At 39.5% G+C, this 19,218-nt stretch overlaps 1 protein-coding gene and 1 non-coding gene across 2 annotated transcripts in view; both read left to right on the top strand.

Annotated features, from left to right (window-relative positions):
• DNAH6 (dynein axonemal heavy chain 6) overlaps positions 1–19,218 on the top strand; it is a 271,015-nt gene that overhangs the window by 107,543 nt on the left and 144,254 nt on the right. The window contains exons 23-29 of the mRNA XM_004437202.3: positions 2,414–2,510; positions 4,903–5,122; positions 6,928–7,092; positions 7,177–7,290; positions 10,916–11,041; positions 11,124–11,279; positions 11,578–11,739. Of these exons, the coding sequence (XP_004437259.2) occupies positions 2,414–2,510; positions 4,903–5,122; positions 6,928–7,092; positions 7,177–7,290; positions 10,916–11,041; positions 11,124–11,279; positions 11,578–11,739 (1,040 nt within the window). The remainder of the gene's footprint in view (positions 1–2,413; positions 2,511–4,902; positions 5,123–6,927; positions 7,093–7,176; positions 7,291–10,915; positions 11,042–11,123; positions 11,280–11,577; positions 11,740–19,218) is intronic.
• On the top strand, positions 8,496–8,602 carry LOC147915903 (U6 spliceosomal RNA). The gene has a single exon (XR_015553722.1). It is a non-coding gene; the product is annotated as a U6 spliceosomal RNA (small nuclear RNA).

Genomic DNA, 19,218 nt, shown 5'->3' with positions numbered 1-19,218 from the left:
TAATATGTTGTACATTCAACCCTTGATTCTAGTTGATTCTAGTCAGCATTGATGACTAGGAATATTTGTAGTACATTTGACACTCTTGCTAAGCAATATGAATTGAATGCTGTACTTTTTATTATTGTTATTAATATTATTGTCATCTCTTGGCTTAGTTCATAGTTTTGGCACACAAGAATCTGCTTCTCTTTGCTGTTTTTTTTTTTTTTTTTTTTTTTGCTGAGGAAGATTCACCCTGAGCTAACATCTATTGCCAATCTTCCTCTTTTTTTGCTTGAGAAAGATTAGCCCTGAGCTAACATCTGTGTCAGTCTGCCTGTATTTTGTATGTGTGTTGACACCACAGCATGGTGATGAGTAGTGTAGGTCTGCACCCGGGATCCAAACCCATGAACCTGGGCTGCCAAAGCGGAGTGCACCAAACTTAACCACCACGCCACAGGGCCAGCCCCTCTTTGCTGTATTTTTATAGTTTGGGAATGCTGCCACAAGTATCAGTGATGCTTCTATCTCACAATTTTGACTATAAGACATATGTTTACATTTATTTGACACATTCTGCTAAAGCTCTCACAGACTCATAACCATAAAAATTTCCACATCTTATTTTTAATTAATTCGTTACAACCAGCTAAAAATATTACCACTAATTATAATTCTAATCTCAGGGTTGAAATGTGTTTTAATAAGTTCTGTTCCACGTCCCATAAGACGTGGAATCAAAGTCTTTCCAGGTACGCACACATGGTTATTGATCTTTATGCTTTGTATCAAAGCCTCAGCAAGCTGGCTTGTTCTGCAAATGGCAGCACATGGCCTATCCTGGTGAATACCCCAACAGCTTCCCTGACAAGCAGAGGCAGCCCGCTGGGCTATGCTTTTTGCCCAAAGACTCTTAGATAAAACAGAAACAGAAAAGAAAACTATATGGTACGATGGAATTGAAAACTTTGGGCTTCTAGATGCTGCCCATATTCCTTGGCTCCTGGTCCCCTTCCAGTTAGTGATTGCATCACTCCACCCTGTGCTTTCATCATCACATCTCCTTCTTTGCCCCTGACTCTCTTGCCTCCCACTGTAAGGACTCCTGTGATTACATTGGTATCACTGGATGATCCAAGATCATCTTTGATCCCATGAGGATCTCCTTATGATCTCCTAAGGATCCCATGATCCTTAACTTAATCACATCTGCCAAGTTCCTTTTTCCATATAGATTAACATATTATCAAGTTCTGGGGATTAGGACGTGGCCATCTCTGAGAGACCTTCATTCTGCCTACCACTCTACTTAATGTGCATATTCAAACATTTTGCTGCAAAAGTATTAATGTGTTTGATTACAGAGTGCTGCACAAGTCCCTACTGGACTTGTTATACGATATAACTCTTGAAATTTAAAAAAAGTATGATTCCAAAATGCATTTGGTTCTAGGGATTTCAGATAAAGAAGTGTGGGCATGTATATATCATTTCAGGTGATGATAAAGCTATGAAGAAAAATTAAGCAGAGTAAAAGGGCTAGAGAGTATCTGGGGGCTGCCGTGTGTGTGTGTGTGTGTGTGATGGCTTTTTTGATAAAGGGGCTTTTGAGAAAAAACCTGCAGGAATGAGAGGATGATACATGTATGTGGATCTAAGGGAGGATTGTTAAAGGCAGAGAGAACAAAGGCAAAGACCCTGAGATGAGAGCCCGCTCAGCATGCACAACTGTTAGCAAGGAAGCCAGAGTGGGTTGGAGTGGAGTGCACGAGGAGAAGGCCTTAGGAGGTGAGGCCAGAGGTAAGTGTGTTTGGGTGGGGGGTTGGGATTAGATTGAGTCCTTGATCATGTGGAGCCTTGGAGACCATGGTAAAGACTGGATTTGGTTCTTGGGTGGATGGAGAAGCCAGGTACTAGGATAGGCACCAAAACTTCACAGTTAAGTGAGACATAAGTGTTGCTCCTTAAGGTGCTACAGTTTAGCGATAAAGAAATAGAATCCCATTGCCACAATTTCAGGATCTAAAGATGGCAGAGGAAATAGAAGACATGAGTGAGAAAGTGACAGAGAGTGTGTAGTGTTAGAGGCTGGCTTTGTTTGGAGGTCAAGGAGAAGACAACTGTTTGGCTTTGATTTGTGTGTTCCCAGCCCCCAAAAGTGGGGGATGCCAGCTAAAAATTTTCAAAGTAAATCCTGTTCATCTATGATAAATATTAAAATTAATATTTAAATTAATGTTATTATTAAAAGTAATAGTTAACATTCTTAGCCAACCCCCCAAATTTTAATTTATTATGCTATTCTTTTATCAAATAAAACCAAAGCTTTTAAAAGGTTAATGTCATATTTTACTTCCACTTAAAATTATATTCTCTATTTATTTTAACACAATTTTACCAATACCTTTTTTTGCTTTTCAATAAACAGGACTTCTGGAGACTTTTCAAAACAATAATGCATTACTTGACCAAATTCAGAAGTGTCTAGAGGCATATTTAGAATCAAAAAGAATTATCTTTCCAAGGTAAGTTTATAAAACTACCTATGTATTTTTTAGTAGTTAAGACTATCCATTAATTTAAAAGGATATACTTAAAAACAAACCATAACCTCAAAACATCAGGGAACCAGAGAGGGAACTCAGAAAGATACACGATAATGGCAATCCAGCTAGTGTCTTGATTGGGAAGTCTAAGTCTTAAGAATAAAGATACAATATTTGGTCAAGGTTTAAGTGGGTAAGTATCCAAGGTGCTGGAAGGATTCTTGACTGCAACATTGTTTCACTGTTGGGTGTGTGTGGGTGTGCCTGCATGTGTGCGTGTGTCCACAGATGTGTATGTGAAAAGTTAGAGAGACCTGTGTTGCCTAAGCAAGTTTCTTTAGGTTAATTGGTAGCCTACGAGTGTCACTGTAGAAGTTGTCTAAGACATCATTTCACAAATTCCAAATGAAATGTTTTATTCATCTATTCGTTCTAAAAGCATACCAAATGTTATGCTTAGTGCTAAGATACAAAGAAGGAAAGGCTGGATCCCAGCCCTAATGGAACTCATGGTTAACAGGTGGACAGCCATGTAGATTAAACCATTACCACAGAGTTACATGAGACCAGAATATGACCACTGGATGGTAGCAAAAGCTCCTAACTTCAGTCACTGGGGCACATTGTGCCGTAACACAGGGAACATTAGCAAAATGCTTCATCTTTCATGGATTTTTCTGGTTAGCTGTTAAGGAAATGGCCATAAGGTCTGTCCTAGGACAAGCACTGGGGCAACAGGATCAGGTGCTTATCTGGGTTGCTTCGTTGAGAGGGGTTTTGTTGCATACCAGGACAGGTATGTGCGTGCACAGGAAATTCAAGATCCAGACAATGTGGTTGAGTTTTAACAGAGGTAGTAGGGCTTTAAGACTGCACATAAATCTTACTAAAACCTCATTCAGGTAACATGGAAAAAGATGGAAGGGTTTGAGGTTTGGAATGTGCCTTTTGTCTATTTCACTCTTAAATCAGTGGTTCCAGCCTGGCTCTCCCAAGGCCAGAGAAAAACTGTACACTGCTTTTGATATTTGAAGAAACCTGGCACAAATTTACCTGTGATAATATTGAACACCAAAAAGCGTCAGCTTTCATTTTTCCGTTTGTTTAGAATTACATCAACCAGGCCTGCAACAGTTATTAGGTCAGGAGGCTCTATGCAGCATTGATTTCACTCTACAAGTCTTAGTGAAGACTTACTATGATTCACAGACCAAGTTAGGTCCTAGGGACACAAGATGAGTACAATACTGTTCCTGCTTCCTCAGGGCTCATGGTGTAATCTTTATAGTTGTCTGTTTCATTAGTTGAAAAAGAGGCATGGGGACAAATTAATTATTACTTTATGTGATATGTTAAAGAAACGACTGATAGAGTGCAACCAAAAGCATCTTTATTTCTAGCAATGACCACCTCTGCATTCCCTACTCAGGGCTAGTTTCTTCCTGCCTCTGGACAAAATCTTGAGCAGGCTTCATGAATTTTCTGGTCAGTCTCAGATAATAATACAAAAAAAAAAAAAAACACCTCGTCACCTTAACCCAATAAATGATCTGTAATAATCAAAACTCTGAACTTCTTTCAGAATTAAAGCTTCCCCCTCTCGGCCCAAGGCTGTGGCAGGGCTGAAGGCTTTAATGATGATGAGGATGTGTGGTAATCAACCCTCCCCACTTCCTACTAGATTTCTGAGGTCCCCAGGTTTGGGGCATGGAAGGAATGAGAGGAAAGGTGGCAGGACATGCCTGACTTGGCTAGTACCCATCTTGCTCGTCTCTCTCACATGGGGCCTGCCATGGGCTCTTTACCTCTCCCTCCAGTCTTGAGGGATCTCTCACAGGCAGCTCCCTCCACAAAAGTAAAGTGTCTTCTCTGGCCAGGCCCTCATCCCTGGACATCCAGATATGCTCCTTCTTCAGTTCTTTTCCTAGGGTCTGTTCATGCCTCCAAATGGCCCTGTTGGGCAGGATCTAAGAAAATCCCATGCAGGATCACACCAGCATGGCCCACATGTGTATATTCATAGAACCAAATAAAGTTCCCACATATCTTCACTCTAGGGGCTAAAGCCAAGTAACACAGACATGTGAACAAATCAATATCAGTAAGAGCTAGTATTTTTTATAATTTCTATGAAAAATATCTATCTTTTATGTACTAGGCATTAATTCTAGATGTTTGAGATGCATCGCACTAATCTTCACAACAATCGTATTTAGAGACACACGGCCTGCCCAGAAACCCAGGACCAGTAGGTCAGAGGTCCAGGACATTAGTAGATGGAGAAGAGATGTGGCTAAGGGATTTATCTTTCATGTCTATATAAGGTTTGCTTCAATTTCAAGTTATAGTTTAATTATTTTCTTTAATCCAGATTTTACTTCTTGTCAAATGATGAACTTCTGGAGATTTTGGCCCAGACACGAAATCCCCAAGCTGTGCAGCCACACTTGAGGAAATGCTTCGATTCCATTTCAAAGCTTGAATTTGCTCTCATGCCTCCTGCTGAAGGAAAAATTCCTGGTATGGATGGAGAGCCAGAAAAGGTTTATACCAATGATATTTTAGCGATGCTATCACCAGAGGGAGAAAGGGTAAGGTGCTTTTTGTTTATAATTCTTTACAGGTAAACTTTGTTACTCTTCTAGGATTGAAGGTAGAGGTTTATTCATTGTCCCTCTGAGCATTCAAGTGCTACTGCATACTGGTACTTTGCTGGCTCAGCAGTCTCAAAGATAGCCAAGACAAAATTCTGGCCCTCAAAGAGCTTGAAGTCTAGTGGAGACATAGTCAACTAAACAATTGAAGAGCACCACAGTAAATGCAATGACAGAGGCGGCCCTGTTCTTGGGAACAGAGTGGAGAAAACTGGAGCCATATCTTACTCAACTCTCCACAAGAGGCATAGGAGTGGACTGGTTAGGAGCGCCAGTTCTACTGCCAGGCCACTTGGCTCAAGTCCCACCCCTTCAACCTCATCTATGAAACAGAGATTAGCAATAGTGCCTGGTTAATCAGATGCTGAGGATTTTCAAGTGTTACTATGTGTAAATCGCTTAGAACAGTACCCAGTGGGTGCTATGAAAGTGTTAGTTGTCATTGTTGGCAACGGTGTCTCCAGGACGCTGTACAGTACCTGACAAACAGCAAACACCAAGCAAGTAAATGCATTAGCAGACTGTGGGGAACCAAGTGACTTCACAGAGGAAAGTGACACAGACACAGACACGCGCGTGCACACACACACACACATACACAAAGGGAGCCAAGGAAGATGGAGAGGAGGCGGGGGAGGGAGAGCATTCCACACAGAGGAACTGTGCAGGAAAATGCCAAGATTTCAGTCCAGTTAGAGCACAGTAGTGGGAGTGGCAGGAGCCCATAAATATTTTATTTGTCCTGAATTTGGTACAGAACCAAGTGGGCTCACCTCCTGGTGAGTTAAATAAGACTCTACACCAGTGGAAGTTGTCTCACAAAGTAAAGTGTATTTACAGCAAATAGGAGGCCATGAGGAACCATTTCCAAAGTCATGGTGTCCCCTAACAAAGGAAAGCAGGAACTTTTATTTGGTTGGGGAATGAATATTCAAAAGGGAGAGGCGGGTATTCCCTTGCACAGGCTCAGTTGGAGAACATGCTTCCACATAATGAGGCCTAAGCTCCTCCTGGAGAGATCTTTGCATTAAAAATAATGCAAAGGTCATGGGCATAGCTCTTGTGGTGAGGCTTGGTCAGTTTCAGGATGGCTGGTGGTTACATCTCCTTAACAGACAAAAGGAAAAGAAACAACTTGGAAAAACAGTTAATTGCTTCCAAACCCACCTTTGAGTTTCTTGAGGCCCCTAGTTGGTGACAAATTGATCCTCTTGAAAAAGAATTTGCTCATCACTAGTGCAGAAGAAAAGAGAGGGACCAAGGCTAGGTTCCAGGGAAAACATGAAATTTAAAGGAGGATAGAAGAAGAACAGATGCAGGAAACCAAGACGAGCAGGGCAGTCAGGTCATTGGAAGTCCAAGAAATAAATATGAGAAGGACTGAAAAGTGTCCATTGGACTTGACAGTTGGGAGAACACTGATAACCGTAATGAGAACAGATTTAGAGGAATGGCTGGGACCAAAATTCAGATGCAGCAAGTAGGAAAAGAAAGTGAAGAAATTCGTGTAGTGCACATAGACTCCTTTTTCAGGGAGTTGGCTCCAATGGGAAGCAGTAAAATAAGGCAATAAGTAGAGGGGGGTAAAGAGAGGTGTAGAGTGGTATGTCAGTAGCAAGTTCTAGTATTTGTGGTCGGGCTCCAGTGTTTACGTAGCGCAGGGTTCTTTCTGGAAGTACAAAGGATGTACAGCCTACCAGTCCCACATAAGCCACGTTATCATTGCTCTGATTCTCTTCTAGGTTAGCTTGGGAAAAGGCCTCAAAGCCCGAGGCAATGTGGAGGAGTGGCTCGGTAAGGTGGAGGAAGCCATGTTCACATCTCTGCGCCGCCTGTGCAAAGCTGCCATCGCTGACTATCAGGGGAAACCGAGGACAACCTGGGTGATTGCTGGCCACCCTTCTCAAGTAACTACCACTCCTTAAAGTTCCCTCTCTGAATCCTTTTTTGGTGAGATGCATCACCGACTTAAGGAAGATGTTCCCACGCAGGTGATCCTGACCGTTTCTCAGATCATGTGGTGCCGTGATTTGACGGACTGTTTGGAAAGAGAAGATGGGAATCACGTGGAGGCCCTGGAAGCTTTTGAAAAAGTGAACTTCAAGGTGAGATTTTCAACAGGGTGACATTGAACATACTGCTGTGCAGGGTGGTCTCAGTTGTTCTTGTTGGCATGGTTAATGCAAATTCACTTTATTTCAGAAATTTTAATGCTCTGATATGACTTACAGAGCTTTGGGATTCTCACTAAAACCACTTACGTTCAAGTTTTCTTAGGGATACTACCTTGGTATTTGTGCAGTATTTATATGAATACTTATAAAAACAGGAAAAAACAATTCAAGAGGAAAATGTCAGGATTATAATGGTTTGCAACATTTAAGGAGATATTGTATTTACTAGGTCCTGGATATCTCGCACAGAAATTTATTCCATCCAGGAAAACCCCGGGATTAGTGACATTTCTATTCTTAGGCTCAAGATGTGCTTTTCTACTGTTTTGTAAAACCCTCGGGCAACTATCAATAAAACAGTAAATGAATACATCTAAATACCATTCTACAAGAATTTTTAAGCTACAGTTGGGAAATGTCATTTTACAACTCTGCATAATCTTTAACTCCAAATTCAATTCTACTTCCAAGCAATGTTGCGTTTTTAAAGAATTACCCTTAAAACAGAAAAAGGAGGAAACAACTTTCTTGAAATAAGAGAAAACTCTCTCATGAAGGTCTTCAATAGAATTTCATGTCAAAGAGTACCAGAGAAGAGAAAAGACTTTCTGAGGAAAGTTCCTTTGACCACTCAGTAGAGGTGGCCCCAATTAGGGTCGGCAAGTGAAAATGCAGCACAGCAGTTCAAGGCCTTCAGAGGCACTGCTCTTTGAAAAAGATTTAGCCGTTTAGCCATTTAGCCAAAAGTGCTTTCAGCAGTTTTGATAGCCTGAGCTCCTGATTCTCACCTGCATGGCTAAAAGAAATAAAAGGGATCCAAATTAGAAAGGAAGAAGTGAAACTGTCATTATTAGCAGATGACATGATTTTATATATAGAAAACCCTAAAGAATCCACCAAAAAACTTTTAGAAATAATAAATGAATACGGTAAAGTTGCAGGATACAAAATCAACTTACAAAAATCAGTTGCATTTCTATACACCAACAACGAAGTAGCAGAAAGAGAAATTAACAATACAATCCCATTTACAATTGCAACAAAAAGAATAAAATACCTAAGAACAAACTTAACCAAAGAGGTAAAAGATCTGCACACTGAAAACTATAAAACATTGTTGAAAGAAATTGAAGAAGGTGCTCGCTTCGGCAGCACATATACTAAAATTGGAACGATACAGAGAAGATTAGCATGGCCCCTGTGCAAGGATGACACGCAAATTCATGAAGCGTTCCGTATTTTTCAAGAAGAAATAAATCTGTAGGCTTGGTCTGTTAATAAATAGTTTATACACCAAAAAAAAAAAAAAAAAAAAAAAAAGAAATTGAAGAAGACACAAAGAAATGGAAAGATATTCTGTGCTCTTAGATTGGAAGAATTAACATAGTTAAGATGTCCATACTTCCTAAAGCAATCTATACATTCAATGCAATCTCTGTCAAAGTTCCAACATGTGAAATAGAACAAAGAACCCTAAAATTTATATGGAACAACAAAAGATCCCGAATAGCTAAAGGACTCCTGAGAAAAAAGATCAAAGCTGGAGGTATCATCCTCCCTGATTTCAAAATATACTACAAAGCTATAGTAAGCAAAATAGCATGGTACTGGCACAAAAACAGACACAGATCAATGGAAAAGAATTGAGAGCCCAGAAGTAAACCCACACGTCTATGGACAGCTAATTTTCAACAAGGGAGCCAAGAACATACAATGGAGAAAAGAAAGTCTCTTCAATAAATGGTGCTGGGAAAACCAGACAGCCACATGCAAAAAGATGAAAGTAGACCCTTACCTTACACCATACACAAAAATTAACTCAAAATGGATTAAAGACTCGAATGTAAGACCTGAAACCGTGAAACTTCTAGAAGAAAATATAGGCAGTACATTCTTCGACATCAGAAACATATTTTAGAAGTACCAGAGATATCTTAGAAACATATTTTCAAGTACCATATCTGACCAGGCAAGGGAAACAATAGAAAAAACAAACAAATGGGACTACACCAAACTAAAAAGCTTCTGCACAGCAAAGGAAACCATCAACAAAACGAAAAGACAACCTAGCAATTGGGAGAAGGTATTTGCAAACCAGACATCTGATAAGGGGTTAATATCCAAAATATATATAAAGAACTCATACAACTCAACAACAAAAAAACTAACACCCCCATTAAAAAATGGGCAAAAGACCTGAACAGATATTTCTCCAAAGAAGATATACAGATGGCCAACAGGGACATGAAAAGATGTTCAACATCATTAACTATCAGGGAAATGCAAATCAAAACTACAATGAAATATCACCTCACTCCTATCAGAATGGCTTTAGTAACAAGACAGGAAACAAAAAGTGTTGGAGAGGATGTGGAGAGAAGGGAACTCTCAAACGCTGCTGGTGGGAGTGCAAACTGGTGCAGCGACTATGGAAAACAATATGGAGATTCCTCAAAAAATTAAGAATAGAACTACCATATGATCCAGCTATTCCATTGCTGGGTATTTATCCAAAGAACATGAAAACACGAATGCATAAAGATACATGCACCCCTGTGTTCATTGCAGCGTTATTCACAATAGCCAAGACTTGGAAACATCCTAAGTGCCCATCAAGGGACTAATGGATGAAGAAGATGTGGTATATATACACAATGGAATACTACTTAGTCATAAGAAATGACGAAATCCATCCATTTGTGACAACATGGCTGGACCTTGAGGGTATTATGCTAAGCGAAATAAGTCAGAGGGAGAAAGTCAAATACTGCATGATCTCAGTGATAAGCAGAAGATAAAAACAACAACAATCACATAGAGACAGAAACTGGATTTGTGGTTACCAGAGGGGAAGAGGGGAGGGAGGAGGGCGAAAGGGATGATTAGGCACATGTGTGTGGTGATGGATTGTAATTAGTCTTTGGGTGATGAACATGACGTAATCTACACAGAAATCAAAATACAATGATGTATGCCTGAAATTTATATAATGTTATAAACCAGTGTTACCACAATAAAAAAAAAAAGAAAAAATTTTTAAAAATAATAATTAAAAAAAATAAAAATGTAGGGATCAAAAGAAAAAAAATGCTTTGATTCAATCACTGGCTTGGTTAAAATGCTCAGATTTTCTGATTATCAAAGGAAAAACCACCCCTGAAAATGAGGAGTGATACCTTAATAACATTTAATTTTTGAGGAGAACAGTCTTCTCTAGAGACACCATCGTGTGGTGGTTAAGAGCATGGGCTTTCCTTGAGACAAATGTCTACTCAAATCTCGTTTTTGCCCCGTCATGACTGTGACTGCCATCAAGTTACTTTCCCTCTCTACCCTCAGTATACTCTAATGTAAAGTAGGGGTAAAGACAGTATGTACTTTACAGAAGTATTATAGGAATTAAAAAGTTAAACTGTTGTCTTGTTTGGTCACAGAATTATACATTCTTCAAATTATATAGTTTGGACAAATTTCTCCTCCAAATTTAATAGTAAAATGTTTATATGTAAGCTGATATTTGACAATTCATTAAGACAATTTTTCTTTTAATTTGTAGAGATTAAATGCCCTGGCTGCAATAGTTCGAGGCAATCTTCCTAAATTACACAGAAACATCCTAACTGCCTTAATTACTATTGATGTACATGCAAGAGACATAGTCACCGAACTTGTTCAAGCCAAGGTAACTGTTTCATTTAAGTAAAATCGTATGTTTCTTTCTGAAATTAGTGCGTCTAATATGTGTATCATTGTCACTTATGTAGGTAGAGGAAGTCGAATCCTTTGACTGGCAGAGACAACTGCGCTATTATTGGGATATAGACCTGGATAATTGTGTGGCTAGAATGGCACTCTCTCAGTACACTTATAGCTATGAATATTTGGGTGCATGCCCGAGATTAGTTATTACTCCTCTCACGGTAAGTGACTGATCGCTAAAGTTAATGTTGACACAAGAATGCTTTTTTATCAAAATAGTCTTGGAAAGTTTCATCTAACATTAACTCTTGAAAGGATTTCCCATGTACATCTTTGTGAAGTAGAGATTTGCATTATTTAATTATGTGCCTGGATCTTTGAGTATATCTCAATTGCTATAAAACTTTTCATAGAAAGTAATGACCCTCCTCCTGTAGAAAGGACTTATAAATTTGTGGCTGGAGTCAATTCCCTTCAATAATTTCCCTTCAATAATCAACAATTTATTGATTTCCTCAGGATCGCTGCTACCTTTGCCTCATGGGTGCTTTGCAGCTCGACCTGGGAGGTGCTCCAGCTGGTCCTGCTGGCACTGGGAAAACCGAGACAACCAAAGACCTAGCAAAAGCCCTTGCCATCCAGTGTGTGGTCTTTAACTGTTCCGATGGTTTGGACTACAAGGTACAGTCCTAGCATCTGAACACTAACGTTGAGCGTTTTGTGTGGTTCTCTCTACTTGCAGCATGACATAACAAAAGGAGAAACTGGGGTGATAGCAAGCAAGGGAAAACCAGTGGGGCACAGGATGGTTAAAGTGGAATAAATAGAGCAAGGGAGAAGAGTCAACACAGGGGGTCTGAGTGGTCCAGGTAGGAATCACGGCTGGGGGAGGGTTTGTCAAATGGTGGTAAAATGAAAAACCTGTTCATGTCAGTAAGTGGAAAGAAGTGAGATGAGATACAAGATAGAATAGCAGGGAAATCTAGGAACAAGGAATGAGCTTACATGAAGAGATGAGCAATTCAGAGTTGTGTATTGAAAATGAAATATGTAGGAGGTGAGAATTCATGGTGAGATTTTTCAATATAGTGGGTCTCAAATTTTTTGGTCACAGGACCCCTTTACACTCTTAAAAATTATTGAGACCTCCAAAGAGCTTTTGTTTATATATATGGGTTATATCTATTGATATTTACCATGTTAGAAATTAAAACTGATACATTTTAAATATTTATTTGGTTTAAAATAACAGTAATAAATCCATTACATGTTAGCATAAACATATTTTTTGTGAAAAATAACTATTTTCCCAAACAAAAAATTTAGTGAGAAGAGTGACATTGTTTTATATTTTTGAAAATCTCTAATGTTTGGCATAAAGAAGTCAGCCAGATTCTCATATCTGCTTCTGCATTCAATCTGTTGAGATATGTTATTTTGGTTGAAGTATTTGAAGAAAATCTAGCCTCACACAGATATGTACTCTAAAGAGAAAGGAATATTTTAATAACTTTTTCAGGTAATTGTCAATATTCTTTGAAACTACACCAAAAGTTGCCAGTGTCAGCTTCTTAAAGATTATTTGCAACATGGAAACTAAAAACATATCAACACTTTTTTCATATTCTGTACTCTCATGAGAGAATGAGAGTGAAAAAGACAGATAACATTTTAGTACTATTATGAAAATACTTCTACCTCTCAGACCCCCCAAAAGAAACTCTGGGACTTGCAGGGACCCCCAGATGACACTTGGGGAACTGCTATTTAATTTAATTTTATTATTATTATTATTATTGCTGAGGAAGATTCGCCCTGAGCTAGCATCTGTTGCCAATCTTCCTCCTTTTCTGTTTATGTGAGCCACCGCCACAGCATGGCCACTGACAGACAAGTGGTGTGGTTCCACGCCTGGGAACCGAATCCAGGCTGCTGAAGCAGAGCCTGCTGCACTTGACCACTAGGCCACCAGGGCTGGCCCAGGAGTTGCTGTTTTAGCATGTTAATTCTAATGGGAAAGTTGAGTGTCTCTTGAAAGGTCTAGAGGATCTTCAGAAAAAGACGAAAGCTGTCCTTGTCGACATCCCAGTTAAACGTGGGGGAGGAGGAAGACTTCTCAGTGGAGGGAAGACACTGCCACCCCCAGCTCGTCAGTACCATTAGGGAAGGTGGTAGCAGGAGCCTCCTCCAGGAGCAGAAACAAGAGGAGGACAAATGAGCCACCAGTCTCCACAGAGGTCACTGGCAGGTAGACTTGGCTCCATTGGTGGACTTCCAGGAAGCACACATGAGGGGAAAGAAAGGAGCTTCCAATATGCCTCAAATTTATTAACACTGTCTTTTTTCTAATATAATTTTTTATGTTTTTTATTTTATTTTTTTATTGAGGTATAATCGACATACAACATTATATTGGTTTCAGGTATATAACATAATGATTTGCCATTTATATATATTGTGAAATGGTCACCACAATAAGTCTAGTTAACGTTTATCACCATACATAGGTAACAGATTTTTTTCTTGTGATGAGAACTTTTAAGATCTACTCTCTTAGCAACATTGAGTCTTAAAACTAGGGGAACCTATATGCCGTGCTTAACCAGCATGGGGAACAAAATAAAGTCCCTTTTTTTTTTTTTTTTTTGGTGAGGAAGACTAGCCCTTAGCTAACACCTATTGCCAATCTTCCTCTTTTTTCTGGGGAAGATTGGACCTGAGCTAACATCTGTGCCCATCTTCCTCTATTTTGTATGTGGGATGCCACCACAGCATGGCTTGATGAGTGGTGCGTTAGTCTGCGCCTGGGATTCGAACCTGTGAACCCCAAAGCAGAGCGCACGAACTTAACCACTACAGCACTGGGCCGGCCCCCAAAGTCCCATTTTTAAATATTCAAATTAAGTGATTCTAAGCCCTTAGAGCCCACTTTGATCAGAAAATATCTTTATCTCCTTCCTGGTGTCCTATCTCATATGCTCGCTTCAGCAAGTAATAACTTGTGGTCAACAAGAGTGATGCAGACTGCATAAAATCACTCTGATGGAGAAAAGTTTCCTTCTTTTTGTCTTCCGTTGGTGCCATTGACACTTGGTGTCACCATTGTAAAACAATGATCCTGGCTGGGCAGTCCTCATACAGCCCTGGAAACTCTTTCATGAGCTGGTTGTGGCCACTTCTCAACCCTGATGACCAGCATCATTGTGAGCTCTGACTTAAAAAAACAAAAACAAACAAACCAAAAAACCTTCATGATAAAAACACTCAACATACTACGAATATAAAAGAACTTCTTCAACCTGATAAAGAGCATCTAAGAAAAACTCACAGCTAACCTCTAATTATTGGTGAAAGACCGAATGATTTACTTCTAAGATCAGGAACAAGACAAGGATGGCTGCTCTCCACTTCTATTCAACAACACATAAGTGGTCCTAGCCATGGCAATTAGGCAAGAAAATGAAATAAAAGGCGCCTAGATTGGAAAGGAAGAAATAAAACTAGCTCTATTTACAGATAGCATGATCTTGTATATAGAAAATCCTAAGGAATACACACACACACAAACACACCCTATTAAAACTAATAAACTTCAGCAAGATTGCAGGCTACAAGATCAATATACAAAAATCAATTGTGTTTCTATATAGTAGCAATGAATAATCCAAAAAGAAAATTAAGACAATTCCATTTATAATAGCATCAAAAAGAATGAAATTCTTAGAATGAGATTTAACAAAGAAGTTCAAACTTACACTCTGAAAACTACAAAATATTGTTGAAAGAAATTAAAAAGAACCTAAATAAGTGGAAAGAAATCCCATTTTTATGGATCAGAAAACTTAATATTGTTAATATGATCATATTCTCCAAATTGATCTATGGATTCAGTGTAACCTCTATCAAAATCCTAGCTGATTTCGTTACAGAAATTGACAAGCTGACGCTAAAATGCTTGTGGAAATTTAAGGGACCCAAAATACCCAAGCAATCTTGGAGTAAAATAAAAAGGGAACTTGGTAGGCTCACACTTCCCAAATTGAAAACTTACTACAAAGCTACAGTAATCAAGACAGTGTGGTACTGGCATAAGGATAGACAAATAGATCAATGGAATAGAATTAAGAGTTCAGAAATAAACCTTTTACAGTAAATTGATTTTTGACAAGACTGTAAAGACAATTCATTGGTCAATAGTCTTTTCAAAAATAGTTCTGGGACAACTGGATATTCACAAGCAAAAGAATGAAGCTGGACCCCTTCCTCACCCCATATACAAAAATTAACCCAAAATGGATCAAAGACCAAATGTGTAATAGCTAAAACTATAAAACTCTTAGAAGACAATGTAGGTGTAAATCTTCATGACTTTGGATTGTGCAATGGCTTTTTAGTTATAATACCAAAAGCACAAGCAAAAGAAAACATAGACAAACCCAAATATCATCAAAATTGAAAACTTTTGTGCTTCAAAAGAAGAATCAAGAAAGTGAAAATACAACCCACAAAATGGGAGAAAAATATTTGCAAATCATATATGTGATAAGGGACTTGAAACTAGTATATATAAAGAGCTATTGCAACTCCGTTATAAAAAGACAGATAACCTAATTTCAAAATGGGCTAAGGAGCTGAATAGAGAGTTCTCCAAAGAAGATATACAAATGGCCAATAAACATATGAAAAGATGATCAACATTATTAGTCATCGGGGAAATACAAATCAATACTACAATGAGATGCCACTTCATTCCCACTTGGATGGCTATAATCAAAAAGACAAATAATAACAAGTGTTAACTAGGATGTGGAGAGGTTGGAATCCTCATACGCTGCTGTGGGGAAGATGAAAGGGTGCAGCTGCTTTGGAAAACAGTTGAGCGGTTACTCAAAGGTGAAACATGGAGTTACCAGGTTACCCAGCAATTCTACTCCTTGGTATATTCATTCCCAAGAGAAATTACAATATATGTCCATACAAAAACACAAATGTTCATGGAAGCATTATTCCACACAAAAAGTGGAAACAACCCAAACGTCCATCAACCAATGAATAGATAAACAAAATATCCGTTGTGGTATTAGGCCTAAAATTAAGGGTCAATATGATGTGCTGCTTTGACATCTGGTAAAATCGAGAGGGCCTCAAATGCCTAACTGCAAGCTCCCCTCCCAGCTCTGTGCCCATGGTCCCCTAGTCAAACCACTCTTCTTATCAAAGGGACCAGGCACAGTTCTTGCTTATCCCCGGCAGGTTCCAGTTCCTTGCTACCTGTGGAATTATTTAAACAAGCCTATAACATCCTCCCATGGGAACCAGGGGGCACCCCACCCTCTGAATACTACAAAGCCTGCCTCCCATAGCCCCTGGCTGTTCATTCTGTTCCCGAGTGCAACCTCTATGTGGCACCGTGTGGCATGTGGTGTCCTCTGCCCCCAGGCTGTGAGTATATGTGACTGTCCCTGCTGTCAACCTCATCTGTCCAGGGTCGGGTGTTTGACCAGCCCTATACCCTAAGGAGAGAATCCCTCCCTCACCAATGGGTGAATGTGAGGTGATTAAAACACTGTGCAGGGGGAGTATTATTCAGCTATATAAAGAAATGAAGTGGTGACACATGCTACAACATGGATGAAACAAAAAAACACATACTGTGTGATTCTATTTATATGAAGTGTCCAGAATAGGCAAATCTGTAGAGACAAAATGTGGGTTAGTGGTTGCCTGGGGCTGGGGGAGGAGTGGGTGTGGGAGATAGGAGGGTGTAGCTAAGGGCTATGGGATTTCTTTTTGAAGTAATGAAAATGTTATAAAATTTATTGTAGGATAGATGCACAACTCTGTGAGTATACTCAAAACCATTGAATTGTACACTTTAAATCGGTGAATTATATGGTATGTGAATTATATGTCAATAAAGCCATTAAGAATTGTTTTTAATTAAAAAAACAAAATTTTAATGACACCCAGGTCTGCTCCCACCATTGCTATGGCAGTTATTTCTCCAGGTTCAAGAGCAGAGAGAAAGGCCTTTTTTCCCCAAGGATACACTCAGCTCCATTGGCTTCATGTCTCCATGGGTCTGGGTTCTCAGTGTCACAGCTCTTGAGACAACAGATCTCTTAGTTGATACAGGGGCTCACAGCCATTCTCCTCAGTGCCAGGGTGGCTCAGGCATAGCTCCTGTCCTCCCCCACAACCGCTTAACAGTCAAGGAAGTCCTCTCTTCCTCTTCAAGTACCAGGACCTACTCCATTTCCTACCTCAGGACTTGCAGAGGAAAATCATTCCTGGTGACTCTAGGTACCACTTGTTTTAGTAACTCTGTTGGTGACACCTTTACATGTCTTCTTTAGGATCATGAGAAAAGATGTAGGGCCCCTCAGTAACGGGAAAAACATCAGTAAAATATTAGGTATGTAAAACAGTGTCTCTCCAAAGTATGTTTCTTGGACTGCTACTACGACATACTCAGAAAAAAAAAAATCCGTGCTCACCTCATTCCCTTTCTAGGTTTTCACAACACTGAATAGCATATTAAATACTTTATGAAGTCCCACAGTTAGGAAATCTGTTTAGCTTTATTTAATTCAGCAAATCCTAGAAGTATTTGACCATGGATGCCTTTTGGCCACTAACACACAGAGCTAATATTCTATTTTTCTAAAAGTTACCCAAATGCCTAGGTAATGTGTAAATTTAGAATATAATCATTTAAATTGTCCAAGTAAATTGCAATTCATTCTTTTTGTTTTTGTTTTTGTTTTTGGTGAGGAAGATTGTCCCTGAGCTAACATCTGTGCCACTCTTCCTCTATTTTGTACGTGGGACACTGCCACAGCATGGCTTGATGCACGGTGCGTAGGTCTGTGCCTGGGATCCGAACCCGCGAACCCCAGGCCGCCAAAGCGGAGTGTGCAAACTCACCCACTATGCCACTGAGCTAGCCCCACAATTAATTCATTTTTACAGAGTAAATCATACTTATTTTTCAGAAGCATCTCCAGAAATTAGCGTTTCTTGGGACATGTTCTTTAAATACCCTGCTCCTTTTTAAAAATTTAGAGGAAAAAAGACATTGCTGGGAATGTCTTTTTGATTAATAAACAAAAAACAATGGAAGTGCAGCACAGACAGTAAGCTGTTTCACAGCAGCAGGACGAAGAGAGGAATTTGAGATTGGAAGATCTGCTTAGGAAGGGAGTCATCAGGAAAGGAGACCACCCTGGTGGGGAGTTCTTTGGGTGATTGCTATTATCTGTAGAAACATACATTTATTGCTATATTTGTATATATATCAACTTTGGACATTATCTGCCAACTCATTAAATCGAGATTTTATTAGACATGACCTTCCAACTTTCTGTTCCAACTTCACTTCCTGATTTTCATTGGTTTATATAGTTTTATTTTACCATGACAACGTTTATGAAGTTTCATTATTCTATAACCATAATTATGGCTTCTTTGCTTTGTATAGGGGTTGAGTATAAAAATGTAAACCCATTATACAGCACTGACAATATCCAGGATTATTCACGGTGGAAATTTTTTGTGTGTGTGTGATGAAGATCAGCCCTGTGCTAACATCTGCCAATCCTCCTCTTTTTTTTTTTTTTGCTGAGGAAGACTGGCCCTGGGCTAACATCCGTGCCCATCTTCCTCCACTTTATATGGGACGCCGCCACAGCATGGCTTGCCAAGTGGTGCGTCAGTGTGCGCCCGGGATCCGAACTGGCAAACCCCGGGCCGCCGCAGCAGAGTGCGTGCACTTAACCACTTGCGCCACCGGGCCGGCCCCTCACAGTGGAATTTAATGGAATAATTGGACCCATAGTGAATGATCAATACATACATCATGAACCCTCTGCATTCAAATGAAAATAATCCAAGCAACAGGGTTAACAGGTTTTTCAAATTTTTTTTCCAACTTTCTTTAGCATTAGCATCACCTGGCAACTTGTTAGACATACAAATTATCAGGCCCTGCCCTAGATCTACTGAATCAGAAACTCTGGCACTGAAGCCTAGCAATCTGAGGTTTTTTTCCACCAACCCTCCAAATGATTCTGATGCATACTCAAGTTTGAGAAACTGTTCTAGAACCTACTCAACTAACACTGTTCTTTGTGTCTCATTTTTGTTTCTTTCTTATGTTTC

The sequence above is a fragment of the Ceratotherium simum genome, chromosome 11 (assembly GCF_057802395.1).
Source record: "Ceratotherium simum simum isolate JZ-2026a chromosome 11, ASM5780239v1, whole genome shotgun sequence".
NCBI lineage: Eukaryota > Metazoa > Chordata > Mammalia > Perissodactyla > Rhinocerotidae > Ceratotherium > Ceratotherium simum.
Note: the sequence above shows the minus strand (reverse complement) of the source record. Positions and strands in the feature narration are given on the sequence as shown.